General features: G+C 43.2%; 1 protein-coding gene across 1 annotated transcript in view; it reads right to left on the bottom strand.

The window, feature by feature from the left end:
• Window positions 1–8,144, bottom strand: part of LOC134339316 (surfeit locus protein 4-like) — a 29,451-nt gene extending 21,307 nt beyond the window's left edge. Inside the window, exon 1 of the mRNA XM_063035718.1 lies at window positions 8,006–8,144. Within this exon, the coding sequence (XP_062891788.1) occupies window positions 8,006–8,056 (51 nt within the window). The 5' untranslated portion in view covers window positions 8,057–8,144. The remainder of the gene's footprint in view (window positions 1–8,005) is intronic.
• Between the last annotated feature and the right edge of the window lie 5,637 nt (window positions 8,145–13,781).

Below are 13,781 nucleotides of genomic sequence, written 5' to 3'. Positions count from 1 at the left end.
TCCTGAAAGCATTCTTGTGGAGACACTCATGGTAGAGTTTCATAGACCCTAAAGTACATCACATCTTTTACCCATGAGATCAAAGGTAACAGCAGGTGATTCAATAAAATTTCAATCATTACAACGAGATTGTTTACTTCAATATTTTGGCTTGACAATGCTTCCTTTGAATTAAATCTATAGTGGAGAACACCTCCAGATGTTCAAGGCCCAACTACTAATCACAGCTACCAATTGCTTTTGCCCACAATGCACTAGAATATGTAGATCCTGGATCGGCCTCTACAGCCACCTGAGGACCCACCAACAGACATCTTAGGAGAACATCATCCTGAACTTGAGTGATCACACTGCTACTATAGGCAACATCAGATGAGGATGACAGGTTTCTCTCCCTGAAGCACATCAGTGAACCTGAAAGGTTTGATGACAACCACAGTATTTTATGCCCCAATTACTGATACAACATTTATATCCCAGGATTCAGTAGATTTCCCAGCTGCCACAGTATGATTAAACAAACACCTCATGAGAAACAGTCCAGTATAAACCACCATGCTACAGTATCTTCTAAATATCAAATTATTTAATCTGTAACAAAACATTATTTTCTATCTTTGACAGGTCCTCAGGGTCAAGAATTTACATACTTTCTCTGCAGCGTTAATATCAGTAATGGCACCCACTCAATAACAAGATCGCTGTTAAAACCTATCAGGTAGGTTTTCCTTCTCTAAAATATATTCACTTTCTTTTAGAGAATAGAATCTGACATCTTTAACCTTTCTGGAGTGTTTGAATTCAGATCCTTTGAAATCCTTCCCAAATCCACTAGTTCTACCTTCCTTTCCTATTTCAATCCATCATCTGCAGTCTTTTGATACCTCCTTCACCTCCTGGTCTCTATCACTATTTCCACCCTTCTCTCATCTACCTAACTCCATCTGTCAATCAAACCCTCCTCACTTAGATCCACCTATTCCAGTTCTTTCCACACCCCACTCCTTCACAATTTTATACTGGCCACCTGCCCTCTATCATTCAGTTCAAATGAGGGCCAAGACCTGAAACCAACTATCTGGCCCTCAAAAGATGCTGCCTGACCTACTGAGTTCCTTTAGCTCTTCGCTTTTTTTGTTCCAGGTTTTAGCATCTGCAGTCTCTTGTCTCTCCAATGGTTCGAGGTGGTGGTTCTCAGGGAAAATTAAGATCAGGCTATAAAAGTTGGGCTTTCCAGCAGAGAAAATGCAACACAATTTACAGTTGTGGTCTAACAAATTGAATTTTTCATTCCTAACCCTTTGAACATAAGCCATCTTTCATGTTACTGAAGCTTCATGCCAACTTACACGACGAAAGGGCGTACAGCAGTGAGATATACCAGCTAGTTGAGTGGTGTCGCAGCAACAACCTTGCACTCAACATCAGCAAGACCAAGGTGCTGATTGTGGACTTCAGAAAAGGTAAAAAGAGGGAACACAAACCAATCCTCACAGAGGGATCAGAAGTGGAGGGTGAGCTACTTCAAGTTCATAGGTGTCAATACCTCTGAGGACCTAACCTAGACGCAACATACTGATGCAACTATAAAGAAGGCAAGATAGCGGATATATTTTATTCAGCATTTGAAGAGATTTAGTTTGTCAACAAAAATACTTGAAAACTTCTACAAATGAAAGTGGAGAGCAGTCTGAGTAGCTGCATCTCCGTCTGGTAAGGGGGGGTGGGCTACTGCACAAGATTGAAATAAGTTGCAGAAACTTGTAAAATTAACCAGCTCCATCATGGGTTCAAGACTCCAGTATCCAAGACGTCTTCAAGGAGCAAGGCCTTAGGAAGGCGGCATCCAACAATAAGGACCCCCACCACCCAGGATATGCCCTCTTCTCATTGTTACCTTCGGGAAGGAGGTACTGAAGCCTGTAGGCACACACTCAATGATTCAGGAACAGCTTCTTCCCCTCTACCATCTGATTTCTAAATGGACATTGAACCCATGAACACTACTTCACTCATTTGTTTATTTCTGGAGGGTTTTTTGCACTAATGTTAACTAAGCTATTTAATAGACATATATGCAGTGCCTATAAAAATATTCACCCCCCTGGAAGTTTTCATGTTTTATTGTTTCACAAAATTGAATCACAGGATTTAATTTGGCTTTTTTTTGACACTGATCAACGGAAAAAGACTTTTGTGTCAAAGTGAAAACAGATCTCTACAAAGTGATCTAAATTAATTACAAATATAAAACAAAATAATTGATTGTGTAAGTATTCATCCCCACATGAAATCATCACTGGTGCAGCCAATTGTTTTAGAAGTCACATAATTAGTTAAATTGAGATGACCTGTGTGCAGTCAAGGTGTTTCAATTGATTGTGGTAAAAATGCACCTGTATCTGGAAGGTCTAACTGCTGGTGAGTCAGTATGTTGGCAAAAACTACACCATGAAGACAAAAGAACACTACAAGCAACTCTGTGGAAAGGTTATTAAAAGCAAAAGACATGAGATGGATACAAGAAAATTTCCATGTCTCTGAATATCCCTTGGTGTACAGTTAAGTCAATCAGAAACGTAAGTAATATAGTACAGCCGTATATCTACCTAGAGCAGGCTGTCCTCAAAAACTGAGTGACCATGCAAGAAGGGGACTAGTGAGGGAGGCCACTAAGAGACCCATGACAACTCTGGAGGAGTTAACAAGCTAAGATGGGAGAGACTGTGCATACACCTGTTGCCTGGGTGCTTCACCAGTTGTAGCTTTATGGGAGAATGGCAAAGGGAAAGCCACTGTTGGAAAAAAAACTCACATGAAATCTTGCCTAGAGTTTGCCATGAGGCATGTGGGAGACTCTGAAGTCAGCTGGAAGGTGATTTTATGGTTCTTTTTGGCCATCAGACTAAATGCTATGTTTGGTGTAAGCCAAACACCACACATCATCAAAAACATACCATCCATACCGTTAAGCATGTTGGTGGCTGCATCATGCTATGGTGATGCTTCACTGCAGCAGGCTCTGGAAAACTTGTGAAGGTAGAGGGTACAATGAAATCGTGGAGGAAAGCCTGCTGCAGTCTGCAAGAGAACTGTGACTTGGGAGAAAATATTATCCAGCACGACAATGACCCTAAGCACAAAGCCAAAGCTACAGGGGGAATGGCTTAAAAACAACAAAGTTAATGACCTGGAGTGACTAAATCAGTCTAAACTTCAATCCAATTAAGAATCTGTGGCTGGACTCGCACACGATCTCCATGTAATCTGACAGTTTTGTAAATTAGAATGGGGAAAAATTATATCCATGTGCAAAGCTTTAGAACCCTATCCACACAGACTCAAAGCTGTAATTGCTGCCAAAGGTGCATCTACTAAATACTGACTGGAAGGGGGTGAATACTTATGCAATCAATTATTGTTTTATATTTGTAATTAATTTAGATCACTTTGTGGAGACCCGTTTTCATTTTGACACAAGTCATCTACTGTTGAGCAGTATCAAAAAAGCCAAATTAAAATCGTCATGATTCAATGTTGTAAAACAACAAAACATGAAAAATTCCCAGAATACTTCTTATAGCACTGTACCTTAATTCAGTTTTTGCTCTATCATATTTCACTGTACTGCTTTTGTAAAGTTAACAAACTTCATGACATATGCTGATGATACTAAACCTGATTCCAATTACTTGACATTATAACCAGACAATGTATTCAGTCTGAAAAGTTTGGATCGAACACTCAATTTCTCAAGCAGCTACTTGGTTTAATCCCATTGTGGAAAATATGTCAGACCATGTATCATACATAAACTGGCATTGCCTAAAATTGATAAATTAGAAAGGTTAGTTCCACCTGGGGTAGATAAATCATTTGATTCAGACAGGTGTTCTTGATAGTTATAGGAATTAAAGGAGGAAGTTGCACAAATCCTGGCTACTATCTCTTAAATGTCTAGAGATTCGGGGATTATGCCTGAGGACTTAAAATTCCTAATGTGACACTCTTGCTAAAAAAGGATTCAGGCATAAACACAGTAACTGTGAACTGGTCCATTTAAGCTTGGTAGTGGGTGACATTATGGCAATAATAATCAAGCACAGAACAGCAGTCACTTGGATACATGCAGATTAATTAGAGAAAGCCAGCATGGATTTGTTAACTGCATATTGCTTTTCATGAAATAACATATAAAGTTAATGAGAGATAGGTGGATCTGGTGAATATGGGCTTCCAAAAGACTCATCCCAGCACATGATAGGGCCATCATCAAAACTGAAATTCGTGGAAATACAAGGGTCAGAGGCAGCATAGATAGAAAACTGGCTGTGTAACAGGAAACAGAGGTGAAAGATTGTTTTCAGATTCAATGGAAACAATCCCAAATATCAGTTGCAGCACCACAACTTTTATTAGTGTCTATTTATGACACAGACTTGTGTTTGCATGCCACAATTTCCAAATCTTCAGGTGACACAGAACTTGGGAAGCTCAGAGAAAAGTGAAGGGGACAAAATGCACTTTCAAGAGATAAAGATGGCTTACTGGAATGCACAATTAGGTATAAATTAATGGTAAAAATTAATGTTGAGAAACCTGTTACATTTTGATGTATAATAAGCATTTAAATGAAAGGACACAAATCTAAATGGATACAAGAACAGAAAGATCTGGACTATGCGTGCTTTGTTCATTATAAGAGGCAGTGTCGATAACGAATGTAGTTAAAAAACTGTTTACAGAACATGCAGACATAAATAGAAGAACAAAGTATGAGGGCAAGAGAATTAAAAATATGGCCATCACTAGAATACTGTTGTGGGTGCCACACATAAGGAATGGGGTAGAGAAGGTGCAGAAGAGTAAAATAATTTCAGAGATGAAAGATTTTAAGTACTCAAAGACTAAGAAAGCATTGTTCTCCTTAGAACCTAGGAGGCTGTGAGGAAATATAATAGAGGTTCATAGAATTATGAAGGGTTTAGGCAGAATAAAGAGAGGAAGTTCTCATTGGCAGACAGATGGATGACTAGGAATCAGGTGATTGGCTGCAAGTGATACAAAGAAAACTTTTAACAGAGGGAACAGTTTGAGTCTGAAACGGTTGCAGTGGACGCAGATTCAAAAAGGAGCTGGATTAGAATCTGGAATAGGAAGAATTTGAGGGCTTCGGGGAAGGAGAAGGGGAGTGGTACTAAATTCAATGGGCTGAATCGCTTCTTTCTTGTTGTGATAATTCTGATTCTGAGCGGCCATGGCATGCACTAAATGAAACACATTAGTAGCAATAACAGATAATTTCCAGGTTGGAAGGCTACGTCTACATACTAGGGTGTCTCAGATCAGTGCTGGGATTCAGATACAATAATAAGATGGTTGAAGGAACTAAGTGGAATACATTCAAGCTTTTGATGACAAAAAGCTACATAGCAGTGCTAGTTGTCATTACGATGTAGACATACCAAGGGGATTAAAGGCAGGCTAGCTGAATGAGCAAGAACATGGTTAATAGAAAATATTGTGGAGATATTAAGTCATTCATTACAGCAGAAAAACATGGGACAGGCAAAATATGTTTTCCAAATGGCAAGAGGTGAAAAACACCTAACATTCATAGAGAAATGTTTGCTCATACTAGCAAAACATTCAAAGCTCATGTGCCAATGCAGAAAGAAATTAGAAAGATAAATTCGGGCTCTGAGTGCAAGAGAACTCCTGCCAGATTAAAAGTATTTTAATAAAATTATACCCAAGTATGGTATAATTCTCCTGGAGAACTGCATATAGCTCGTCAAGGGTATACTAGATGTTACAATAAAACAAAGGTCCCTCCAGGTTGAATTTTGGGATGTGAGGATTATCTGAGAGGGATTAAGGTACATCAGAGCTAATCTCACTGAAACGATTAACTCCTGAAGTAGTTTGACAGGGTGAATTTAGGGCTGATATTTTCTTTGCCCCAATTCAGATATCAGTCAAAGAGGTCAGTCATTCAGGTTTGACATGAAAACAAATCGGTGAGAGGGTTGACAGTTTCACATTCCTAAGAATGAACATCATCACTAGCCTCTCCTGATTCAGCCACGTTGACACCATGACCAAGAAACTTCACCAGCACCTTTACCTCCCCAGGAGGCTAAATAAATTTAGCGTATTCTCTTTGATCCTCACCAATTATTTTACATCAATGCACCACAGAAAGCATCCTGTATGGATGCATGACGGCCTGGTATGGCAGCTGCTCGGCCCGTGACCTTCAGAAACTGCCGAGTTCTGGACACAGCTCAGCACATCACATAAACCGGCAACTCAACCATACTGTATAGACTTCTCACTGCCTCACTAAAGCAGCTAACATCACCAAAGACCTCCAACCCACCTGGAACATTGACTAGTCTCACCCATCCCATTGGTAAGACACAAAAGCCTGAAAGCAGGTAACTCCAGGCTCAAGGATGCATTCCATCCTGCTGTTATAAGGCTACAAATGATCCCCTAGAGTGATAAAATAGACTCTTGACCTCAATCTACCTCATTATGACGAAACACCCTATCATCCACCTGCAGTAGACTTTGCCTGAAATGGCAACACTTCATTCAATACTCTGGTATTATTTTAGCTTGTACTACCCTCAATGCACTGTTGGAATGAACTGACCTGTCGAATGGTACACAAGGCAAGTTTTTCATTGCATCTTGGTACATTTCATAATTATAAACAAAATGGGCTTCTTCTTACGCTGTTTTAAAATTAAACAACCTGTTTGCTACTTTGCTGTTATATTTGATCCTGCATTCATTTTTAGACCCCCAAATCTATGCCACCACGAAGAATCCAATCTATTGATAGATAAAGCACAGAGCAGACCCTTCTGGTCCTTCATGTTGCCCAGTAATCCCCAATTTAACCCAAGTCTAATCAAGGGACAATTTACAATGACCAATTAACCTACCAACCAGTACATCTGTGGGAGAAAACCCACATGGTCACAGGGAGAATGTACAAACTCCTTCCAGCAGCAGCAAGAATTGAACCTGAGTCACCAGGACTGTAGAGCCTTGTGCTCCAGAACTCGGCAGTTTCTGAAGGTCACGGGCCAAGCAGCTGCCATACCCACTATGCTTTTTACTGATACTAGTACAAGTAGCTCATTGACAGCTGAAAATCTCTTCATTCCTCAAAATCTCCAAATTAGATCACCCCAATATATTTCAGAATACACGAGGCCATTCAAAACTCTTGCTGCCTGTATCTTAATTCACACCAAACCTTACTTACAACACCTGTGCTTGGAGCCAAGTTCAGAAAAGCCTTGATTAAAAAAAAAATGATTTGCTCTGTGCTTTTTTTTCCAACCCTGACTTTCTTGCAGTCCTACAATTATCCAATTTCCCTTAGCCTTGACTTCTTACTCACCCTCAATTGATAGTTGTGTTTTCAGCCGTCAGTGCACCAACATCTCCCCCCCCCCCATCACAAGACTCCTCCTCTTGACCAAGCCTTTGGGCACCTGCCCTTGTATCTCCTCATGGAGATTTCTGTCGGAGAAACAGTTTGCTATACTAACGGAGATAAGTAAATAGGCCTTAAATGAAACTTCTGGGTAATGCTACCCTCTGAATCGAAATATTTCTTAAGTCTTTAAAATGATTAATGTAGATTAAGGTTTGGTTCAGAAATCTCAACTTTTGCTTTTTGAACAACTGTTTCACAGCACCGACTGTACAGTTATTTCCAACTGAATGGAACTGGGATGTATGCTAGATGTAACCTCATCAACAGCCAGGGCAGCCCTGGACTGAGGGGACGCAAAGCCGGGATCACAATACCCTGACTGACTCCTGATGATGATTTGGAGGGGGGGGGTAAATGACGCGGGGCCCAGGCTATTGCCCCCCGACTAGGCCACGGGAAACGGGGAGAGCGCGGACGCTGCAGCCCCGGTCAGGCGGGGGAGCTCCGACGGACCGGGGTGTGAGGAAGCCAAGGGAGAGGGCGTACCTGGTCAGCGAGATCCTCCGCAATCCCCATAAGATCACTCAAAGGCGCCATGTCGCTACCGCCTCTCGCCCGCTCACTCTCCGCGCTCGGGCTCGCGAAGGGGAACGGGGCGGGGCGGCCGGGGAGGGGGCGGGGCTCCAGCTCACTGCCACGTCGTAGTGGGGAAGGCGATCACGTGTGTGTGTCTGTGTCTGTCTGTCTCTCTATGGCTATCTGTGTCTCTGTCTGGTCTGGGTGTGTGTGCGTCTGTCTGCCTATATGGCTCTGTCGGATCTGTGTTTCTGCGTTTCTGTCAGGTGTCTGTGTGTGTCTATATGTGTCTGTGTGTAGGCGTCTGTGTCGGGTTTCTGTGTTTATTTCTGTCTATATGTCTGTATCAGATCTGTGTGTCTGTGTCGTTGTCAGGTGTTTGTGTCAGGTTTCTGTGTGTGTGTGTGTGTGTGTCTGTGTCTGTCAGATGTCTGTGTCAGATCTGCGTGTCTGTGTCTGTCAGATTTCTGTGTGTGTCTGTGTCTGTCAGATGTCTGTCAGATCTGCCTGTCTGTGTCTGTCAGGTTTGTGTGTGTGTGTGTGTGTGTGTGTGTGTGTGTGTGTGTGTGTCTGTCAGATCTGCCTGTCTGTGTCTGTCAGGTTTCTGTGTGTCTGTCTGTGTCAGATCTGCGTGTCTGTGTCTGTCAGGTTTCTGTGTGTGTGTGTGTGTGTGTGTGTGTGTGTGTCTGTCTGTGTCAGATCTGCCTGTCTGTGTCTGTCAGGTTTCTGTGTGTCTGTCAGATGACTGTGTCAGATCTGCGTGTCTGTGTCTGTCAGGTTTCTGTGTGTCTGTCAGATGACTGTGTCAGATCTGCGTGTCTGTGTCTGTCAGGTTTCTGTGTGTCTGTCAGATGACTGTGTCAGATCTGCGTGTCTGTGTGTGTCAGGTGTGTGTCTGTAGGTGACTTTAAAGCGGACGCAAAAGAGAGAGATGGTCTGTGACGTGTGCGATCGGAAAGCGGACGGGTGTTAAGAGCGAGTGTACAACGCGGACCCGAGAATTAGGAATGCGGGCGCGAAAATGGAAGGGGGTTGCGGAGGGAGAGGGTCGCTCCTGGACGTGAAGGGTGAAGTGCCGCAGGGCACAGCGGCAGCAGGAGGCAAGAGGGGTAGGAGAGCGTCCACTATGGCGCGCGTCCTCTTGCGGGACCATTGGGACAGCAATACGTGGCGAGAAGTGGGGCTGGTGCGAGGTTGAGCCAATTCAGTGTGGCCGTTGGGGGAGGCTTGCCGTTCAACTGATGTCTGAAGGTATTATTGCAGACGCGGAAGTACTGTTGTAGTGTAGTTCCTTGTGTAATGCAGGGAACGTAAGAGTCAGTATTTACACATTGTTACCGTTACAGCAACCGTCGCGAATCTATCTGGGCGAACTCTTGTCTATTTGAGATTTCTTTTCGAGCTCGCCATTCGAGAGTTGAATGTTGAATGTCGTTTCTGAAAGATTGCACAACAGCTATGCACTTATTCCTAGTCACACCTAACACTGAACTACCCGTTGAGCTATTGTCTCCCAAAGTCAGAGTAAATTTATTGTTAATGTATCTATATGTCACAGCCCTAAGATTCATTTTCCTGCCGGCAACAGTAAATACATGAACACAATTGAACACGATGAAAGACTGCACCCAAAAGGACGACAACAACAACGAATGTGCAAACAAAAGTAATAATAACATATGAATATTAGGGGCATTGATGTTCCGTACCAGGCCATGATGCAACCAGTCAATATACACTCCAACACAAAGCTATAGAAGTTTAATCAATACACATCAAAGTTGCTGGTGAACACAGCAGGCCAGGCAGCATCTCTAGGAAGAGGTACAGTCGACGTTTCGGGCCGAGACCCTTCGTCAGGACTAACTGAAAGACGAGCTAGTAAGAGATTTGAAAGTGGGGGGGGAGGGGGAGATCCAAAATGATAGGAGAAGACAGGAGGGGGAGGGATGGACCAAGAGCTGGACAGGTGATTGGCAAAAGGGATATGAGAGGGTCATGGGACAGGAGGCTGAGGGAGAAAGAAAAGGGGGAGGGGGAAGCCCAGAGGATGGGCAAGGGGTATAGTGAGGGGGACAGAGGGAGAAAAAGGAGAGAGAGAGAAAGAATGTGTGTATATAAATAAATAACGGATGGCGTACGAGGGGGAGGTGGGGCATTAGCGGAAGTTTGAGAAGTCAATGTTCTTGCTGTCATGAGAAACATAGAAACATAGAAAATAGGTGCAGGAGTAGGCCATTCGGCCCTTTGAGCCTGCACCACCATTCAGTATGATCATGGCTGATCATCCAACTCAGAACCCTGTACCAGCCCTCCCTCCAAACCCCCTGATCCCTTTAGCCACAAGGGCCATATCTAACTCCCTCTTAAATATAGCCAATGAACTGGCCTCAACTGTTTTCTGTGGCAGAGAATTCCACAGATTCACCACTCTCTGTGTGAAGAAGTTTTTCCTCACCTCGGTCCTAAAAGGCTTCCCCTTTATCCTCAAACTGTGACCCCTCGTTCTGGACTTCCCTAACATCGGGAACAATCTTCCTGCATCTAGCCTGTCCAATCCCTTTAGGATTTTATACGTTTCAATCAGATCCCCCCTCAATCTTCTAAATTCCAACGAGTATAAGCCTAGTTCATCCAGTCTTTCATCATATGAAAGTCCTGCCATCCCAGGAATCAATCTGGTGAACCTTCTTTGTACTCCCTCTATGGCAAGGATGTCTTTCCTCAGATTAGGGGACCAAAACTGCACACAATACTCCAGGTGTGGTCTCACCAAGGCCTTGTACAACTGCAGTAGTACCTCCCTGCTCCTGTACTCGAATCCTCTTGCTATAAATGCCAGCATACCATTCGCCTTTTTCACCGCCTGCTGTACCTGCACGCCCACTTTCAATGACTGGTGTATAATGACACCCGGGTCTCCTCGCACCTCCCCTTTTCCTAATCGGCCACCATTCAGATAATAATCTGTTTTCCTGTTTTTGCCACCAAAGTGGATAGCTTCACATTTATCCACATTAAATTGCATCTGCCATAAATTTGCCCATTCGCCTAACCTATCCAAGTCACCCTGCATCCTCTTAGCATCCTCCTCACAGCTAACACTGCCGCCCAGCTTCGTGTCATCCGCAAACTTGGAGATGCTGCATTTAATTCCCTCATCCAAGTCATTAATATATATTGTAAACAACTGGGGTCCCAGCGCTGAGCCTTGCGGTACCCCACTAGTCACTGCCTGCCATTCTAAAAGGATCCCGTTTATTCCCACTCTTTGCTTCCTGTCTGCCAACCAATTCTCTATCCACATCAATACCTTACCGCCAATACCGTGTGCTTTAAGTTTGCACACTAATCTCCTGTGTGGGACCTTGTCAAAAGCCCTTTGAAAATCCAAATATACCACATCCACTGGTTCTCCCCTATACACTCTACTAGTTACATCCTCAAAAAATTCCATGAGATTCGTCAGACATGATTTTCCTTTCACAAATCCATGCTGACTTTGTCCGATGATTTCACCGCTTTCCAAATGTGCTGTTATCACATCTTTGATAACTGACTCTAGCAGTTTCCCCACCACCAATGTTAGGCTAACCGGTCTATAATTCCCTGGTTTCTCTCTCCCTCCTTTTTTAAAAAGTGGGGTTACATTAGCCACCCTCCAATCCTCAGGAACTAGTCCAGAATCTAAAGAGTTTTGAAAAATTATCACTAATGCATCCACTATTTCTTGGGCTACTTCCTTAAGCACTCTGGGATGCAGACCATCTGCCCTGGTGATTCAACTGCCTTTAATCTCTTCAATTTACCTAACACCACTTCCCTACTAACATGTATTTCCCTCAGTTCCTCCATCTCACTGGACCCTCTGTCCCCTACTATTTCCGGAAGATTATTTATGTCCTCCTTAGTGAAGACAGAACCAAAGTAACTATTCAATTAGTCTGCCATGTCCTTGCTCCCCATAATCAATTCACCTGTTTCTGTCTGTAGGGGACCTACATTTGTCTTAACCAATCTTTTTCTTTTCACATATCTATAAAAGCTTTTACAGTCAGTTTTTATGTTCCCTGCCAGTTTTCTCTCATAATCTTTTTTCCCCTTCCTAATTAAGCCCTTTGTCCTCCTCTGCTGAACTCTGAATTTCTCCCAGTCCTCAGGTGAGCCACTTTTTCTGGCTAATTTGTATGCTTCTTCTTTGGAATTGATACTATCCCTAATTTCCCTTGTCAGCCATGGGTGCACTACCTTCCTTGATTTATTCTTTTGCCAAACTGGGATGAACAATTGTTGTAGTTCATCCATGCAATCTTTAAATACTTGCCATTGCATATCCACCATCAACCCTTTAAGTGTCATTTGCCAGTCTATCTTAGCTAATTCACGTCTCATACCTTCAAAGTTACCCTTCTTTAAGTTCAGAACCTTTGTTTCTGAATTAACTATGTCACTCTCCATCTTAATGAAGAATTCCACCATATTATGGTCACTCTTACCCAAGGGGCCTCTCACGACAAGATTGCTAATTAACCCTTCCTCATTGCTCAATACCCAGTCTAGAATAGCCTGCTCTCTAGTTGGCTCCTCGACATGTTGGTTCAAAAAAACTATCCCGCATACATTCCAAGAAATCCTCTTCCTCAGCAGCCTTACCAATTTGATTCACCCAATCTACATGTAGATTGAAGTCACCCATTATAACTGCTGTTCCTTTACTGCACACATTTCTAATTTCCTGTTTAATACCATCCCCAACCTCACTACTACTGTTAGGTGGCCTGTACACAACTCCCACCAGCGTTTTCTGCCCCTTAGTGTTATGCAGCTCTACCCGTATCGATTCCACATCCTCCCGGCTTATGTTCTTCCTTTCTATTGCGTTAATCTCCTCTCTAACCAGCAACGCCACCCCACCTCCTTTTCTTTCATGTCCATCCCTCCTGAATATTGAATATCCCTGAATGTTGAGCTCCCATCCTTGGTCACCCTGGAGCCATGTCTCTGTGATCCCAACTATATCATATTCGTTAATAACAATCTGCACTTTTAATTCATCCACCTTGTTACGAATGCTCCTTGCATTGACACACAAAGCCTTCAGGCTCGCTTTTACAACTCTCTTAGCCCTTATACAATTATGTTGAAAAGTGGCCCTTTTTGATGCTTGCCCTGGATTTGTCGGCCTGCCACTTTTACTTTTCACCTTACTACTTTTTGCTTCTACCCTCATTTTACACCCCTCTGTCTCTCTGCACTGGTTCCCATCCCCCTGTTGTGAACTAACCTCCTCTCGCCTAGCCTCTTTAATTTGATTCCCACCCCCCAACCATTCTAGTTTAAAGTCACCTCAGTAGCCCTCGCTAATCTCCCTGCCAGGATATTGGTCCCCCTAGGATTCAAGTGTAACCCGTCCTTTTTGTACAGGTCACGCCTGTGCCAAGAGAGATCCCAATGATCCAAAAACTTGAATCCCTGCCCCCTGCTCCGATCCTTCAGCCACACATTTATCCTCCACCTCATTGCATTCCTACTCTCACTGTCGCGTGGCACAGGCAGTAATCCCGAGATTACTACCTTTGCAGTCCTTTTTCTCAACTCCCTTCCTAGCTCCCTATATTCTCCTTTCAGGACCTCTTCCCTTTTCCTACCTATGTCATTGGTACCTATATGTACCACGACCTCTGGCTCCTCACCCTCCCACTTCAGGATATCAATATGTTCATGCCATCAATATGCTATAGAAGTT

Source organism: Mobula hypostoma, chromosome 29 (genome assembly GCF_963921235.1).
Source record: "Mobula hypostoma chromosome 29, sMobHyp1.1, whole genome shotgun sequence".
NCBI classification, from domain to species: domain Eukaryota; kingdom Metazoa; phylum Chordata; class Chondrichthyes; order Myliobatiformes; family Myliobatidae; genus Mobula; species Mobula hypostoma.
The sequence above is the reverse complement of the archived record's forward strand: the minus strand, read 5'-3'. Positions and strand labels throughout refer to the sequence as shown.